General features: G+C 42.0%; 1 protein-coding gene across 2 annotated transcripts in view; it reads right to left on the reverse strand.

The window, feature by feature from the left end:
• NRP1 (neuropilin 1) overlaps positions 1-16831 on the reverse strand; it is a 172833-nt gene that overhangs the window by 88185 nt on the left and 67817 nt on the right. For both annotated transcript variants that reach the window (XM_054990732.1, XM_054990731.1), the window contains exons 3-4: positions 15757-15938; positions 8155-8382 (exon numbers count right to left, since the gene is read on the reverse strand). In XM_054990732.1, the coding sequence (XP_054846707.1) occupies positions 8155-8382; positions 15757-15938 (410 nt within the window). The remainder of the gene's footprint in view (positions 1-8154; positions 8383-15756; positions 15939-16831) is intronic.

The following is a 16831-nucleotide window of genomic DNA, read 5'->3' on the forward strand; positions in this document are numbered from 1 at the left end:
TGTCCCACCCTGGTTCTGCATTTACATTTTTCTTGACGCTCAAAGGTACACTGTGACCTTAGGCATGTGTCACTTGATGGCTATATGCAACTGGGAGGTTTGGAAAGAAAAGGAGGGGAAGCTCCCTAGCAACGTCTGGCAGTGTTTGCTAGGCTGCTTTCTAGGATCTCCCCCAAACCACTGAAGGGGTCTCCCAATTTTTATAGGGCCCAGAAGGGCTTGCTGATTTGTGGCTCTCCCTTTCCCTTACCCTCTGCAAAAGCTTTTGTCAGGTTTTGTGCAAAGCTTGCAACTGACTAATTGGCGTCCAGTCTTTACTATTGTATTTGCTCCCACTTCTGTCTGGTGGGCAAACATCTGTGCCCTTTCTCCCTCCCATTCGGTCCTTTGATCACTGCAGCCATTGACCTTAATGTGGAAGAGAAAAGAAGCCATGGCCATACCATACCTTACTCCAGGCCACCCCTCCCTCCATTTCCTGCAAGTTTCCTTGGAGATAGCCAACAGAAGGGAATTTGTTTTAAGCAGATTCACATTTTTTTAGATTCTGTGCAACCCACAGGTTTATAATTTTTTTAAACGATATGCTTGGTAATTTAAAATTTCAATTTTGGGGAATACTGCCTCTAGATATAATAGTGGTATTCTCATTTCTAGTTGCATTAAAAAAAACCCAGCAGCTGAAAGCTTTGTAGAGAATATGATATAAAGAGGTACTGAATTTTCTTACACAATATGTAAGGCTTTGCCTACTGAGCTAATGCAATATTGATTTGACCTGAACTGGATAAAAAAGAGGTTTTTAGTTTTCCTATATAAATGTAGAGCATACTTAGATTTCTCTCTTTATATTTTCAATTTTAGGCTTCCAGACATGCGAATGACAATAAATTACTTAATAATGTGTAAAAGGCACCCACACTAAATTGTTCACTGTGCAGAAAACATCTTGACCAATAATTCACCCGATTATATGACTACCTGCTTAGCTAGAAAGTGTCAGTCTTTCTTGAAGGCTCCTATTAATCTTTCTTTGCCTTGTAATTTGCGAGCTAAGGGTCAAATGGATTTCAACATAGCAAATTTACTCTTGGCTGCTTAAATTGGAATTACAGAGTTGCTGGTGCCAATTTGAAGTTACTGATAGAAAGTATTGTATTTTGTGACTCACAATATTTGGTGATGTTCTGACAGCATCAATCCAGCTTTGGATGATGAAGAGAGATTCTGAACTTTAAATAAATGGTCTAAGGGATTAAAATCATGGCAAGAGTAATAAAATTGAACACAAAATGCTGTTTGTGTTTTTTATCATTCTGATTGAGAGAATTCATGAGCTAACTACTTTTAATAAATGTTAAAAGATGGTTGTTGTGGGTTTTCCGGGCTGTATTGCCATGGTCTTGGCATTGTAGTTCCTGACGTTTCGCCAGCAGCTGTGGCTGGCATCTTCAGAGGTGTAGCACCAAAAGACAGAGATCTCTCAGTGTCACAGTCTCTCAGAGGTGACACTGAGAGATCTCTGTCTTTTGGTGCTACACCTCTGAAGATGCCAGCCACAGCTGCTGGCGAAATGTCAGGAACTACAATGCCAACACCACGGCAATACAGCCCGGAAAACCCACAACAACCATCGTTCTCCGGCCGTGAAAGCCTTCGACAATACAAATGTTAAAAGCATAGGATGTAATACAGCCAGAAGTAAGATCCATTGACTTCAATGCAAATTTATACTTGTGCATAATTTTCCCATTGAAATCAGTGGATGGAAGTGATTACGTATGCCCATTCAATTCTGTGGTCAGTAAATTACTCTATGTACCATGAGAAACCCTGTGCAGATGGAGAGTATTGCCCTTCATGGAAGAAAATGGGAAGGTTTTGTAAACACAGGGATTTGGATTACACCTATAAGGTTAAACACAGCACGACACAGATCAGCTCAAACCCATTTATTTTAATGGAATGATGCACTGAGAATGGCTGTGCTTGTATGTCCCCACCTTTTCATAGCTGTATGATGATGCGAGTTCCATCAAATAGATCTAGGCTGTGTAGAGTACCCTTATTTCAGAGAGATAGGAAACAAATCCAAATGTGTAGAGTATACTTCCTGTCCTCCCATATTCTAAAATGAATATGCAAGACTTAAAAGTTGTGTTGAACTGGGGTTTATTAAATAACATCCGAACCACATAACTATTGAAACCTTCCCAATAACTTAGTGCATGGGTCTCCAACATGGTGCCCACAATCATAATGGTGCCCGATGACAGTTTTCCTCTTGTTCACCAAGTGTTTCTAGAAAGTGGGTGGGGCCAGGTGGGGATTTTGCCAAGTATGGCTTCTGATAGGTCATTGTTGATTTGATTGGCTGTGCAGATTTTTAAAAACATTGCTTTGGCAAGAGCTGCTTCCACAGCACAAGGATCTTCACTGTGAGACTGAAGGTAAACTGCGGCAGCCATTTTGTGGCAGCCATTTTGCCGCTGCACCTACCACACTGTGTCAGAACTCCAAATGTGACCACAGGCTTTAAAAGGTTGGGGACCCCTGCTTTAGTGAGAGTTCCCTGAAAGGTGGAAAATTCCTGGAGATTAGGTGGCAGAGCCTGGGAAGGGCAGGATTTAGGGAGGGGAGGGAGCTCAGCAGGGTGCAAGTCCATAAAGTGCACCCTCCAATGCTTCCATTTTCTTTCCAGGGGAATGGATCTCTGTAGCCTGGTGATCCACTGTAATTCCGGGAGATCTGGCCAACCCTATGTGAAAGGGTTGACAGCAGGATTGTCTACATTTGGACAATCCCACCCTAGCTCTAGAACACTTTTCCATGTATGCACATAACCCTGTGCTAAGAGATGAGGACCATCACTGCCATCGACCCAAGCTTGTCAGCATAAGAATTCAAATGATGCTGCCAACATTGAGGGAGATCTTTCTCAAGTCCCTTAGGTTTGAAAGGGTTGCTGGAACGACCCCCCCCCCACCGCCCCCAGTACTCAGATGCATCAGCATTTAGTCTTAAAATCTAGTTAATTTAACTTAATTTGGTTAAGTCTCAAGCACCTAACCCACATGAATTCTGCAATTCCCTAGTTAGGGCTTGAGCACCACCATCCTGAATAAGTCCTATTTAAAAAGGCCTTTTAAAGGTAAGAATAATGTAGAACAGGTGAAAAAAAGATCCTGCTCCGAGCCAGCTGGACACAGAACCCAAAAGATTTCTCTTCAGCCCCAAAGCAACTGCCAAATCCCACTGAAGGGTAGGCTGGGTGGGCAGCCTTTGCAGAGTAAGCCTGAGGAGGAGGGGCAGCCCTTAGACAGACTCCCCTTTCTCCCCTCCTATTGGCCAGGCAGCATGAGGCAGCTTGCCTGGCTCCCGCCTACAATCATTCTGTGCCTCACAGGAGTGAAGCCAAAACTGGCATGTAGGAAAATGGGATCATCACTTCTTGTCCTGAAGAAATGGTATCTTTTGTGACATGATAAAATGCCTTTGCCTTATCGTGGGCACATGTAAAACTGCTGTATACTGAGTCAGATCATCGGTCTATTAAGGTCAGTATTATCTACTACAACTGGCTGTGCAGTTCTACAGGATCTCCATTCAAGGTCTTTTACGTTCCTTGTTACTGTATCTTTTAAAATGAAGATGCCAAGGATTGAACCTGGGATCTTGCGTATACAAAACCGAAGTGCCACCCATGAGCCATAGCTCTGCCCTAGTGAATTTTACCGTGAATTCTACCCCTAAAAGTGCACACTATGTCTTCCTAGTCTCTGAACCAGGCACCATTCCTTTAACAGCCCGTCTCTGTTCAGATATTAGCACATGATAATGTTATTCTTCATGCTTTACCTGTTGGGTTTTGCAGATCACGCTACAGTTAAAGCCATGTGAGCAGGCACAGTTCTTATTTCCCCCTGTGCAGCTGGCAACCTTATCATGCACAGGCACACAGAGAGAATTTGGAGTAAAGGAATATTTAGTGCACAAAGAAATTAGTGTAAGTACTTGTAATACTGATCACAGAGATGATGCTTAAAATCATTTGCAATAATCTTTAAAGTGCTTTTTGAGGCTCCAGTAGGCATCCCGTAACAAAGATTCAAAGAAACATTGTGTGATGAATATGTGTCATTCATCGCATCAGCTCAGTGTGGTGTGGAATGCCCAGTTTTTTTCCTTGAAAGTTATCAATGGTTAGCATTCAGTCAGCCTGTCCTTGCACATACTTTTTGCCTTTGGCAAATGCATTTTTTAAGTGTCTCTCTTCTGCACAGAAAAACCACTCATTCACAGCTCTTTTTGCTTTACTGGTTACTACAACCTACTATGTTGCTTCTATTTTCTCCTTCAAAACGGGTTCACCTCTTGTTTCATTGTCATTTGCAAGATTTATGATTTATTTATTGGACTTATAGCCAAGTTCTAACAGTGGGTAACAGTACACTAATTGTTCTGCTCTATCCCCTTTTACTCCTAGCCACCAAAAATTTAAAAAATGTCTTAAACTGCTTTCAGAAAACGTATAGGCTCTTAGCTTTGTAGCACTGCAGGTCTCCTGAGACAAAGAATTCCATAACTGAAGGGTGACCATCAAGAATGCCTCTCTTAGATCCCAAAGGCACTGACTGGAAGGAAAAAAAAAAGAATGCCTCTCTGCCTGTCCTTACAGATCTGAGTTTAGCACAGAAACCATTGCAGCTCAGCGTTAACACTCACGGTGGTATATATGGCTTAAGAAGTCTCTTAGGATAGGACTGATGGGACTAGGCCAGTTGAAGCTTTGTAGATTGGAGCCTAAGTATTTTCCTAATTATTTTTAAACCAACTAGGGTTGTGAGATCACAGGCTTTGGCCCCGAGCCAGCCTTCAGCTAGGGTTGCTAACCCCACCTTGGGAAATTCTGGGAGATTTGGAGATGGATCCTGGGTAGAACGGAGTTTGGGGAGGCAAGGGAGGCCTGCAGGGACACAACGCCACAGAGTCCACCCTCCAACGTTGCCATTTTCTTTCCAGCAGAACAGATCTCTGTAGTCTGGAGAGCAACTGAAATCTCAAGGAACCACCTGGAGATTGGCAGCCCTATCCTCAGCCCATACACTTAATGTTTTCTTTTAGACTTCTATGCATTCCTGCTTGTGACTCCCTGTATGTTTACCATAGTCCAGAAAGCATCAGACTTTTGGGGGGGGGGGCGCTATGGTCCCCTTGAAAAGACACTAGAAAATCTGTAGTATCATCTTCCAGAGCCAAAAGATAATACACTGTAGGCATACAGATCAGTTGCCATCCTTTGGTCAGCTGCTTTTCTATAGGGACTGAGCCGCAGGAGATCTTGTCCTTGTGTTTTTTCATCATTATTCTCATTGCTATTCTATAAAATTGACATTATTTTTATTTCTGTCTTCATCACAAGCGCTGTTTTAGTAGTGCTTTTCATATGCTTTTCACATGTTAAGTCAGGCATGCTTTCAAAAGAACCCACAAAATAATACGCCAACTAAGTAGTTATAGGAATCCATGCTTCAACTGTCACAACCCTGATTTCTACAGTTTAAACAAAAGATGTTTTAAATTCAAAAATATGCTGGAACAATTACTGCACTTTCTTATAATGGCTTCAATTCAGTCACTTTCTTGAACTTAGAAAATTAGTACTTTAGGGGGCAAAAAACCCTTGACAATAACATCTCTGAAAATATATATTTCGAATAATTTGGCTGACTGGTCTTTTTTCTCCACACTTCAGCTGAAAGCAAAAGTTGTACAGGAATTAACACTGGAAAGCCCTGTGCTATGGAGAAAAACCTATTATTAAATTTCCAAGCATAGTTAGAATACCATTTCAGGACTGTTCTAATAGACAGGCTGAATACTGGATAATCCTTTAGTCATTTTCTTGCCTCTTCCATTGTTACTAGAAGAGGGTGTAGGGATGGGGCCATGACCTGATGAAGGGAGCTTTGACTCTCAAAAGGTTATACCCTGAAAAATCATGATGGTCTTTAAGGTATCACTGGACTCACTCTAGCTGCTCTCTTCAGCTGTGCTCTGTGGCATGTAAAAAGTATTGAGGGCATGTTTGCATATCACTGCTTGCATGACTCCCTAAGCTTTTGAAATATACTGTATGAACCCTGAGGGGGAGTGCTCAACACAAGAAAAACCTAGTGTTACTATGAAGGACCTCCCTTTCGTTCTCCCCACTATGACACAGATTTTCCTGCCAAAATTCAAGTTTGCCTGCTTTGGCTGAACAGCCTCAAGTAATGTGTCTCTATTTGTGGTTTGAAAGTCTGTTTGTCCCATCCTGATAAGCAGCACAGAAACTTAATGGGGAGAAGCAGGAGCCATCTTTCTCTGTGTTGGAAATGGCACTGGAGACTGTATAATGTTCAAAAGAAATAACTTTATTGAACAGGCAGAGATTGAATAAGGGCAGTCAGGGAATGAAAGTGCTGAGGTAAAATTTTGTTGGTAGAACAGAATACTCTTTAAGTAACAGACAAAATAGTTTCCTTGAAGCTTAGGTCTATGTATTCTTAGATCATAACAGTGAGAGGTGTTTTATGTAATACTTTGGTTACAGCAACATTTCTTCACAGAGTTCTTTTTGACCTCTCAGGTTTCCTGAAGTTAGTTCGAAATTGACCTTCACAACACTCCTCAGAGCCAACCCCCCTTTAGAAACTGGGCAGGAATTAATCTTCTCCTAAGAAGATACAACCCTTCTTCACTTGGCTTGAAAAGGAGTCTTCACTTACTACCCAATCACTCTCGTCAAAAACATAGCCCCAATTCTATGGCATCTGTGTCAAGCAGGCTTCAGCTTAAGCTAACACTTATATTAGGAATTCTTAACTAGAATTCTTCTTCAGGAAAGTGAAGTTGCAGTTAAGGCAAAAGATTTCTCTTCCCTCACTCCAGAGAGGAACCTGTCTGACCTTCCCTGTCAGACACTCAGACACAACTCTTTCTGAAAACAAAATCTTGTCAGCCTGAAGATTTGTTCTCACTGGCCAATCAGAGAGGAGAAAACAGCCTGTCAATCAAGCTCTCATTCCAGGCAACTGTTAACCCTTTCCCTTCCAGCTGTCTGATTGCTGCACTTTGGAAACCTTCTTTAAAGAGCATTCCATCACAGTTACGTTCTCCCAAGCCCATAATAGCAACAGCAACAAACTACAGAATGAAATAATAAAATCCTTACATACCCTTTTCCATTAGTGCGAACAAGATGCAAAATAAATCTTTAGAGTCTGTTATCAGGGTGATTTTACTAAAAATAAATAGTTGTATCTTTGTTGAAATCAAAAAGGTTGTGTATCTCTTGGTAGAATTTGGCACAAGGGCTATTCCTAGAGTAGAAATGGAGAAATACAAGGCTGCTCCCGGAAACACAAGCCCTGTGTTGAATTCCTCTGCACTGGACAGCATCATGCTGTGATTTTTTATGCCCCAGATCATTGGCTGTTGCTGGCTAGGATGGGGAAATACTTAGTATAATGACACCAGGGCACAAGATGGGCTGTGGTTCAGTGGAAGGGCCTCTGCTTTTTATGCAAAGGTCCCACGTTCATCTCCAGTTAAAAAGTTCAAGTAGTGGGTGATGTGAAAGACCACTGCCTGAGGCCCTGGAGAACCACTGCAGTTTGAGCAGACAATACTGCCTGTCATGGACCAATGGCCTGATTCGTGATACGACATCTTCATGTGCATTCAAGATTACCTCCATAGCACATCACAGAGGGAGAATGCAGCTGGGGCTGTTTCTGGTAGCAGCTCTGCATTTCTCATAACTTTTTTTTGTTTATTTATAGCTCACCTTTCTTGCTGAGATTCAAGGCAGATTACAGGATATAAAGAAGTGCAGTCAGACAGCATAAGACATCTCATGGACAATGCAGTAGGACTAGGATTACAAAATTAGAGCCAGACTCAACAGTCAAACTCTTCAGACATATTTCATGTACAATACACTGAACACTTACAGAGTATTTTTTTATCTTTCACTTTTTAATGGGCTTTGTTAAAATCAAGCCAGGGCCCTTGTTACATGATATAAAGACATGATAAATGGCAGTATGCTCTATAGGGCATACTGTGGAATTATGGTCCTCTGACATGCAGTTTTTTTCACCCCCTTACCTTCAGCGAATCCATCCCAGATTTCTAATCTGTCATAACGGCAGAACACTCCCCCTGGAGGATTTGAATCTGGCTCCAGTTCAAAGCTTTCAAATTCCAGTATGATCTCTGACATCTTTGGTGCAAAGACAATGTAAGTGCATTCAAGGCCATTGGGATATTTTTCAGGGAATCCAGGAGATTTGATTACCCCACTCATTGATGTAAAGTTTCTGGAACATTCTGGTCCTGTGGAACAAAAGGAGCAAATAAAAACAATATGCTGACATAGTGCAATTCCGGTTAGCTAGAAAACAAATTAGGCCATTTTATCTTTCCAAACCGCAGACTGGCTTTTCAGTGAAACACCTCACTTTAATCGCCATATTAATCATCCAGCTAGCTTGTTCCTGTTATTGATAATTGATATTAAAATGTAATTCACATTTATTCCATGTTCTCCAATTTTCAATTTGTAACAGAGTACTTAGGAGAAAAAGGAGGAAGAAAAAACTTGTGCCAGCTCCAAAGAAGGGGGTGGGGAATTATGACAAAATCATATGGGAACAATGAAAGTGTGAACTGCAAAAATCTCGACAGCCCTAGGGAAATAATTATAGCCCCTTCAAGCTTAAATCTTTAAATCTTAAAGTTGACAGCCTTTTATTGGCAAAATAGAACATTTTGCAAGAGGAGGGGAGTGAATTCGATAGATGGAGCAAAGGTTTCGGATTCCTAGAGCAGTGACTCAGTAACTCTGCCAGATGTGACCTATGCCTTCTTGACAAACTAGATGTGAAAGGTAATTCGTACTCGTACCAAGGGTGACTGACTCGTTCTGAGCAGTGTTGACACAGGTGCACCAGTAAAAGTGTTGCTGTTAGTGAAGGCATGATAAACTGTGTGATTACAGGCAGTGTTGCTGGAAACCAACTGATATCAATGTTGACACACCACCCATACCCACAACACTAGTTGTGGTATAGTCTCTGGTGTGCCACAAAATACTCACATGGCAGAATAGGGGGCATTGTCTACATGTCTTGTCTTGCTATATTAACACCAGAAGAAGATGCTTGATATCACAATATGTCCCCCACCTTAGTCTATCTCACTGCTTAACATGTGGCTGATTTTCTTTACAGCTGATGGCACTTCTATCTTACTAAGCTTTAATATAAACTTTTGGGTTTTGTTTTTTGTCTCACACAAAACATGTTTTATTTGTTCTTATTAGCTATTCTTGCTAAGTTCACAGCCACACGGTGATGTGAATGTGCATTTCTATGCATGTTTCAATGACATTAATGCAATGCAAATAGATTGCTTCTTCATTCAGTTATACATTGAAATCTATATCTGCTTTACACTGAGCATTTTGGATATGAGTGCCTGCTTCTCTGCACTGTTCTTTTTCTCTGGATTACAACTATATTTTTGGTAACAGTAACCAAAAAAACCCCCAAAACCAAAAAAACCCCAACTCTCATGAGAATGTCGAATTAGCTCCATATTACACATTATAATGTATGTGAATCAACCACGGGGACTTGCAGCCATATTGCAGATGCGAGTTTCTAGTGGGAACTCCATAAAATATGCACACACAAGCATTCAGTGTTCATGGAGTCATATTTCAAAGTCAAAATGGGGCGAAGGCAGGAGCCCCCCCACTCCCCCACACCATGGCTCCGATCCAAATTTGTCCCCTGTGGCACTTTTAATTCCCATTGGGAGCTTGCAGCTGCATTGTGGCCAAGGTGGACTTGCATACATTTTAATATGTAGCACGGACCTAAGGTCTGTTCTTTCAGTCCAATTCAGCAAGAACACATAGTTTATTTATTTATTTAGAAAACAGGTTGTTGATTGCAGTACGGTTTGTAGTCTGAACTGAAGAAGACGTAAGATTCTCAAGCCCTCACCTGACTGGTGAGTATATGCTTTCATAAACCTGGCCAGTAATGAACCTAGAAAGGTATAAATAAGTTGTACACCCCCACATGGGACAGACTGGAGGGTGCACCTTCTGGGGACCAGGAGGAGGGGCTAAAACTGAGCGGAGTCAGAAGGTGAGGCATATGGCTTTCATTAAGGGCCTATCTACCTTTTCTTCCATAATTTGACATCACAGTCTGTGTTACTATTAGCACTTTACCATTTGCAGACATTTACAAGCCTTTCCTTTTTCTTTTTTACCTTTCTTTTTCTTTTTTACCTTTTGTGATAACTACACAAAAGGTAGTTATCATTGTTCTCCTTTTACAAATGGGAAACTTGAGTGTGATTCCCAAAGCTACATGTTCGGTATATTTTTAGCTGAGTTATTTTCTGTCTATGGCATAACACTACTTTTTTTTCAACCAGCATTATTGGTGGCTTCTTTTCAATACTTTTGTAACTCCAAAGAGATGCACAGGGAAACCAGAAATCGGTCCTGGGAGCTTTCTGAGTGACCTTGTCTGCAAGCTGTGTATGAAACACAAATACTGTTATGGTTTCATTTCTGGGTGGCACTGGACAATACAAATGTATCTGGAATAGAGTAACTGGGCCATTTGAGAGGCTGAAATGCTTTGAAAACATTGCCCAGTATGACATCTTTGCAAACTATTCTATTCTATTCGATTCGAGCTGCAAAACAAGAGGAATGCTATAAACGGCCAAAACATCCACAAGATGAGGGATTTGTACATATTACAAGAAAGAGTATGTGAGAATTAGTTTAAAACGAAAGTGTAATCTATGGAGCCCAAAATGAATTTAGGGCAGACGTGGCTATTTTTTTTTCTTTGGGGGTGGTGGTGGTTACTTCTGTAACCAATGCTAATATGCAGCACAAAATTTTTTTTGCAGTACAAAAAATATGCACCTTCCAGGCCTTGGAGCTATAGGTTGTCACACATACTGTATTTCCAAATATCTATTTTTCTGACAATGCAATCCTAAGCACAGTCGTACTCTTCTCTCTCTCTCTCTCTCTCTCTCTCTCTCTCTCTCTGTGTGTGTGTGTGTGTGTGTGTGTGTAAAGTGCCATCAAGTCCCAACTGACTTATGGCGACCCCAGCAAGGGGCTTTCAAGGCAAATGAGAAGCAAATGAGAAGCAGAGGTGGTTTGCCATTGCCTTCCTCTGCACAGTCTTCCTTGGAGGTCTCCCATCCAAGTCCTGAACCTGCGTAGTTTCTGAGATCTGATAAGATCGGGCTATACTATGCCTCCTTCCCTCCCATATTTTTCTAGGTCCATGGATTCAGAAGGGTGTGACTGCATAGAACTGCATTGTGAATTCTGAAATTGCCAGCCTAAAGCAATAGGTTTCACTGATGTTTTTTAGCTACAAACTTTCTAGACCGACTTTCATATGACATTTGGTGATGTCCAGAGGGGGGGAAATGCCTTGTTCTCTTGCATTGCATTTCCTAATGGTTTACTATAGGTGTATTACAGACAGTTCTTGAGCTCCAAAATTGTATTAATCCAGTGTTAGTCTGGATGCATTAAAATGTTCAGAAAGAAGGGAAGTGTGAAGTCTGTGTTTCACAGCAACTGCTGTTCTTAGAACGCAGATATACATGTAAGTTTTTCTGTCTACATGGCAATATCATTTCCATTTTGATATTCTGTGTAAGTGGCATAAAGCTGAGTTAGAATTACTTTGAGAGCTGTAACTTGGCATTTTCTGACATTTGTGTGTGCAAATTCCCTTGTATAATGTTGCCTTAATATAACGAATGCCTTTCAGAGAGAGATTTAAATGATCACGCATGGAAATAAATGCAAAGGAACTGCTGAGTTGCCACTAAACTATCAAGGAAAAAATGGAAAATGTTCACTATGGCAAACAGCTTGTCTAGCAGCTCTTTCAGTACTTCTCCCACTACTTGAAAGTGCAAGGCTTAATTGGCAAGGCACCAAAATTTCAGCCCCTAAGAGTCTATAACGCTTTTTAAAGCTGTCGATGTAAAAGGAAAACCTTTGTTCATATAAAAGTTAACACCCTGGGGGGTTATGTTATTCATTAATTATCTAGTTTTGGTTCAAGGGTCCTCCTGGCTTCTGAATGTGTGATTCATCAGTCCGTATCCAAGTATAGCTAAGGCTTGCGCCAAGGAATGATCTCACTACTTACATAGTGGCCAGTTACTCAACAAAGGATTTGACCACAGGGTCGGGGCCATTTGCCAGACCTTCTAATAATGGTCAGACTTTGTTCTGCTTGATGGTGTTGTCTGTAGATGCCTGCATTTAGCTGTCTTCACAGAAACCCCAGTAAGTAGAGTTAAACCCTTCTAAGGTGACTGACTTCAATGCACTTGGAAGGGGGCCACCAACCTCCAGGCAATGGCTGGAGTTCTCCCAAGATGACACCTGATCTCCGTAGCAGTTCTTAGGGTTGCATGGAGATCCCCCAGTATTACAACTGATCTCAAGACTACAGATATCAGTTCTCCTGGAGAAAATGACAGCTTAAGAGGGATAACCCTATGGTATAGCATAGATTCTAGGTGAAACCCCTCCCCCAACTACCCCTTCCACAGGCACCACCCCCTAATCTCCAGGAATTTCCCAGGCCAGAGTTGGCAACCCTATCAGCTCCCCTGGAGGAAACTGCAGGTTTGGAGGGCAGACTCTGTGGCATTACATTCCCTGAACTCCCTCCTCTTCACAAACTCCTTCCTCCCCAGGCACTAGTCCCCCAAATTCAGGAAATTTCAACGCTGGAGTTGGCAACCCCTGCTTTGGAGGGCATGGCAAGTATGTTAGACACAAGTAGCAACTTAAGGTGTTTTACTGCTTCAACCAGCACTGTCTGCCCTCTACTTACTGTCACCATCTGGTGCTGCTGCCACCTCTGGAATGATAACTGTCCTTACCTCTTTAAAAATTGAGACACTGCACAGACCCAACAGGCAGGTACCCTTCCGAAATATTGCAAGATTCCTTGTTCTCATGAGTTTGGCTACTGTTACAGTTACCCTAGCAACAGGCAACCAGAAATGGCCAAACTCTTGCGAGAAAAAGTAATCTCACAAGAGTTCAGGAACTTGTGAGCACAGCTTGCTGTGTATTTTTAAAGAGGCCTGGGGGAATCGAGAAGATAAGGAATATTATCTCCTCTGGCTCCTGGGCAGGCAGCTGGCTGGTGGGTAAGAGCAGTGGTACAATTAATTAGACTATGGACTTCTGGGTCTCATGGGAGACCTCCCTGCCTTATTATGACATCTGACTAGTTTAAGAGATCTGATGAAATTTCTTGAGCTTGGAGTATAAGATGAGCTTTCCAACTGCCAAATGCTTTTCTTGCTCTGGTGGTAAATCTGAGATTGAAGAGAATGGTTGTCTCCCCACACTCAAACATATCTGCCCTGTTGATGTAAAACAACACCGTGGCAGCTGGTAAGACAGAAAATACTGGCAGTGTATTATTAGGATCCCTCTTTCTATATTCCTTCATTTCCTTTTTCTCCTATTCTGGATATTCTGCTTTCTGTAAATTGCAGGTCCCAGAACACCTGGTTTTAATTAATTGCAGAATGCATTGGTGGGAGGGGGAAGGTTAAGAAAATGGAGGAATAAAGAAATATGGAGATAAACTGAGGGTAGGTTGGAAACCTTGCCCATTTCTAGCTTCAGCCTGCATTTGGGGACCATCGGCAGTGGCAGGGTGGCCAGGACCCTGGATTTTTGCCCCATGTGGGGCGGATGGACTCAGAAACTACAAGAGACAAATTATAGGAGGATGTTCACCTGAAGGGAGTCCAATGTTAGCTGAGAAACTGAGTTTTAAAAGATTGTAAGGCTTTATCAGTTTCCCCTCTCTAAAGAGCCTGCAAAGATCCCTCCTCAGAGGGTTTGTTAATTTCCTCTTTGCTTTACTGAAGGCTCTGTCAGTTTCACCTCCCCTTCTAGGAGGCAAAGAGAAAATAAACAAATCCTCTGAGGAGCTCTCTTTGCTGCTCCATAGAGCGGGGAAATTGACAGAACCTTCAGATCTGTCTTAAAACTCAGCTTCCCAGATAACATTGCGACTCCCTTCATGTCTTTGTGTAATTCATCTCTTGTAGTTTAGCTCTCACTGTTAATGGGAATGGGTCCGATGGGAGGTTGTTGTTCCCCAAATCTTGTGGTCTTAGGCCTCAGGTCATTTGGAGGCTGGTTCTGGCAAGATGTAAGGCTGGTACTTGATGGTTATATTAATTATTGGCTTCATCTGCCTCCCTAGCAGAAATTCTTAAAGATCCTTTCTCATCTGTTGACCATGTGGATTGAGAGGCATTCTGATCCCATAATCCTCTACGGGAATGCAGAGCAGACCACATCATTGGACTGCAAAGGTTACCACATCAATAAACATGGCAATGTTATAAATCATTCAACAAATAGTTGATACTGAGTAAAGATTTTTTGGAGTTTTTTTTTTAAAGAAGAAAAATATACTGCTGAAGCACGTCTTGTCATCAGCAGTAAAGGATCTGATTCTTCCAGCACTGAGCATTTTACCTGATCCAGCAAGTACTTAATCATATAGTTAAATTAAAAGAAAACTTGGAAAGTCTCAAAGTTGACAGGACTAGCTGCATCTCTAAAGTTAAGCATCTGAGTAACTTTGTAAAATGTATTGGGTATGAATCTTCAGAATCCTACATTTCTCTATTACAGTTTGCATGCAGAGTTTTCTCATTGTATGGTCCTAACAATAACACTGTGACTTATGAATGAGTTCACAGAGGATAGGTCTACCAACAGATAATAGCCATGAAGCTAAGTAGAGCCTTTATGGTTGTGACAGAGCTAATATTGAACACTAGATGCTAGGCACAAACAGTAGAAAGTGCTTTCCAGGGGCCTGATTTAAGGTATTTTGTCACCCATCACCTCCTAGGCCCACATTGCCACAGGCCAGGTCCAAGCCAAGTTCCTACGGTAATGCTGCCAGGGCCTGGCTTGGACCCATTCAGTAGCAGTGGCTAGGACCAGGGCTTTTTTTCAGGAGGAACGTGGTGGAACGGGGTTCCAGATCCTCTTGAAAATGGTCACATGGCTGGTGGCTCCGCCCCCTGATCTCCAGACAGAGGGGAGTTGAGATTGCCCTCCGTGCCGTGGAGGGCAATCTCAACTCCCCTCTGTCTGGAGATCAGTGGGCGGGGCTACCAGCCTTGTGACCATTTTCTCTGAGGGCAACCCACTGAGTTCCACCATCCTCTTTTCCCAGAAAAAATGCCCTGGCTAGGACCATGCCAAGCTCCTGCCAAGCACTGATGCCTCCTGATTGTGCTGCCCTAAGAAGTCATTTGAGTAGCTTTACTGGCAAGGCAGCCCTGCTTCTCACTGGCTACTAACTGAAGCACGTTACCAAATTAGAAGGTCCCCTGACCTGGTTGGGAAAAGCAGTTCTTAAGTTAAGCTGAGAGACAGAGCCTTGTCAACTGTGCTCAGTGGCTGAGCACAGATACAAATCTGTATTCCCCACATCCACGCTCAAGACTCCAGCCACTCATTTGTCATCAAGCGTGGTTCTGATTTTTCTAAAGTCAACCTTTAGATCGAAATGTCATAATAATTCATATTTTTATATGAGAATTACTTACTGCGGCAGAACGACTGTGAACAGATCTGCTTACCTTTCTTGAAAACTTCATAGCGAATGGAAAACCCTGCTCCGTGAGTTTCGTAATCGGAGACAAATTTGATGAAGAGGTATGGTCCTGAAGATACCACAGGCGGGGGTGCAATCTTGCCGCAATACTTTCCCCATACTCGCCCGTTGGCATTGTCTCCATCAATCACTTCAACATAATCGTACCTGGTAGATAAACGCAAGAAAGGAAACTTTAAACTTCCAGGAAAGAAGAGAAAGCTAATTAATTTAGGAGCCGTAGCCATGCAGCATACGTAATGAAGAAAAATGCTAGCCCGCTTGGAAGCTGCATTATGCTGAGAGATGTAAGCAAAATGAAATAATTAAAATGGACTACATCATGCCTGTAGACATCATCTGGCAATGTGGAACTATTAGGAAGAATGGCGCCCATTATGCTTACAGACAATGTCAGCTAAAGTAACCAATTAACAAGAAAAAGGAAATCTCATGAGCACAGTTCTGTATTATTAAATTGCATTCCTTTGTCTATAGCAGCATTGTTATCAATACATAATACACAGTGTTCTTTTCAAACAGTGAAGTTCTAGTCTGAATTCTAAAATGTCTTTTTGGCTTTAATTTCTGTGTACAACTCTCCAAACATAGGTCCAAAGAATAACAAAATCAAGTCCAAAGCATTTAATGAGCTATACCAATCCCACGCTTTCCCTGGTTACTGTTTGATGGACACATATGAAGCTTAGGTAAGCTTATATATATCCTTCTTGCACTACATCCAGACTCTCGAGCCTGTTTCTATCACCAAGCCACACAAGTAACGTTTGGGTGTTCCATGGCCAGCGGGGAGCACCTTTCCCAGTTCAAAGCCAAAGCACCTCTCGACTTTACGATGGCTTTCTTGCTTGGAAAACACCATACCTTCCCCTTATAACAGCTGAAGCCCAGAACAGGCATTCTGAACAATCCTCTTGCTAAGGTTTGGGTATGTATGTTCCTCTGCTTTTGAGACACACTGAAAATATAGTTGATGACAATAAAAGTAAAATGGCCAATGCCCTAATTATATACATTTTTCACTTCAGATTCGCTCTACA

Source organism: Eublepharis macularius, chromosome 11 (assembly GCF_028583425.1).
Source record: "Eublepharis macularius isolate TG4126 chromosome 11, MPM_Emac_v1.0, whole genome shotgun sequence".
In the NCBI taxonomy this organism is placed as follows: Eukaryota; Metazoa; Chordata; class Lepidosauria; order Squamata; family Eublepharidae; genus Eublepharis; species Eublepharis macularius.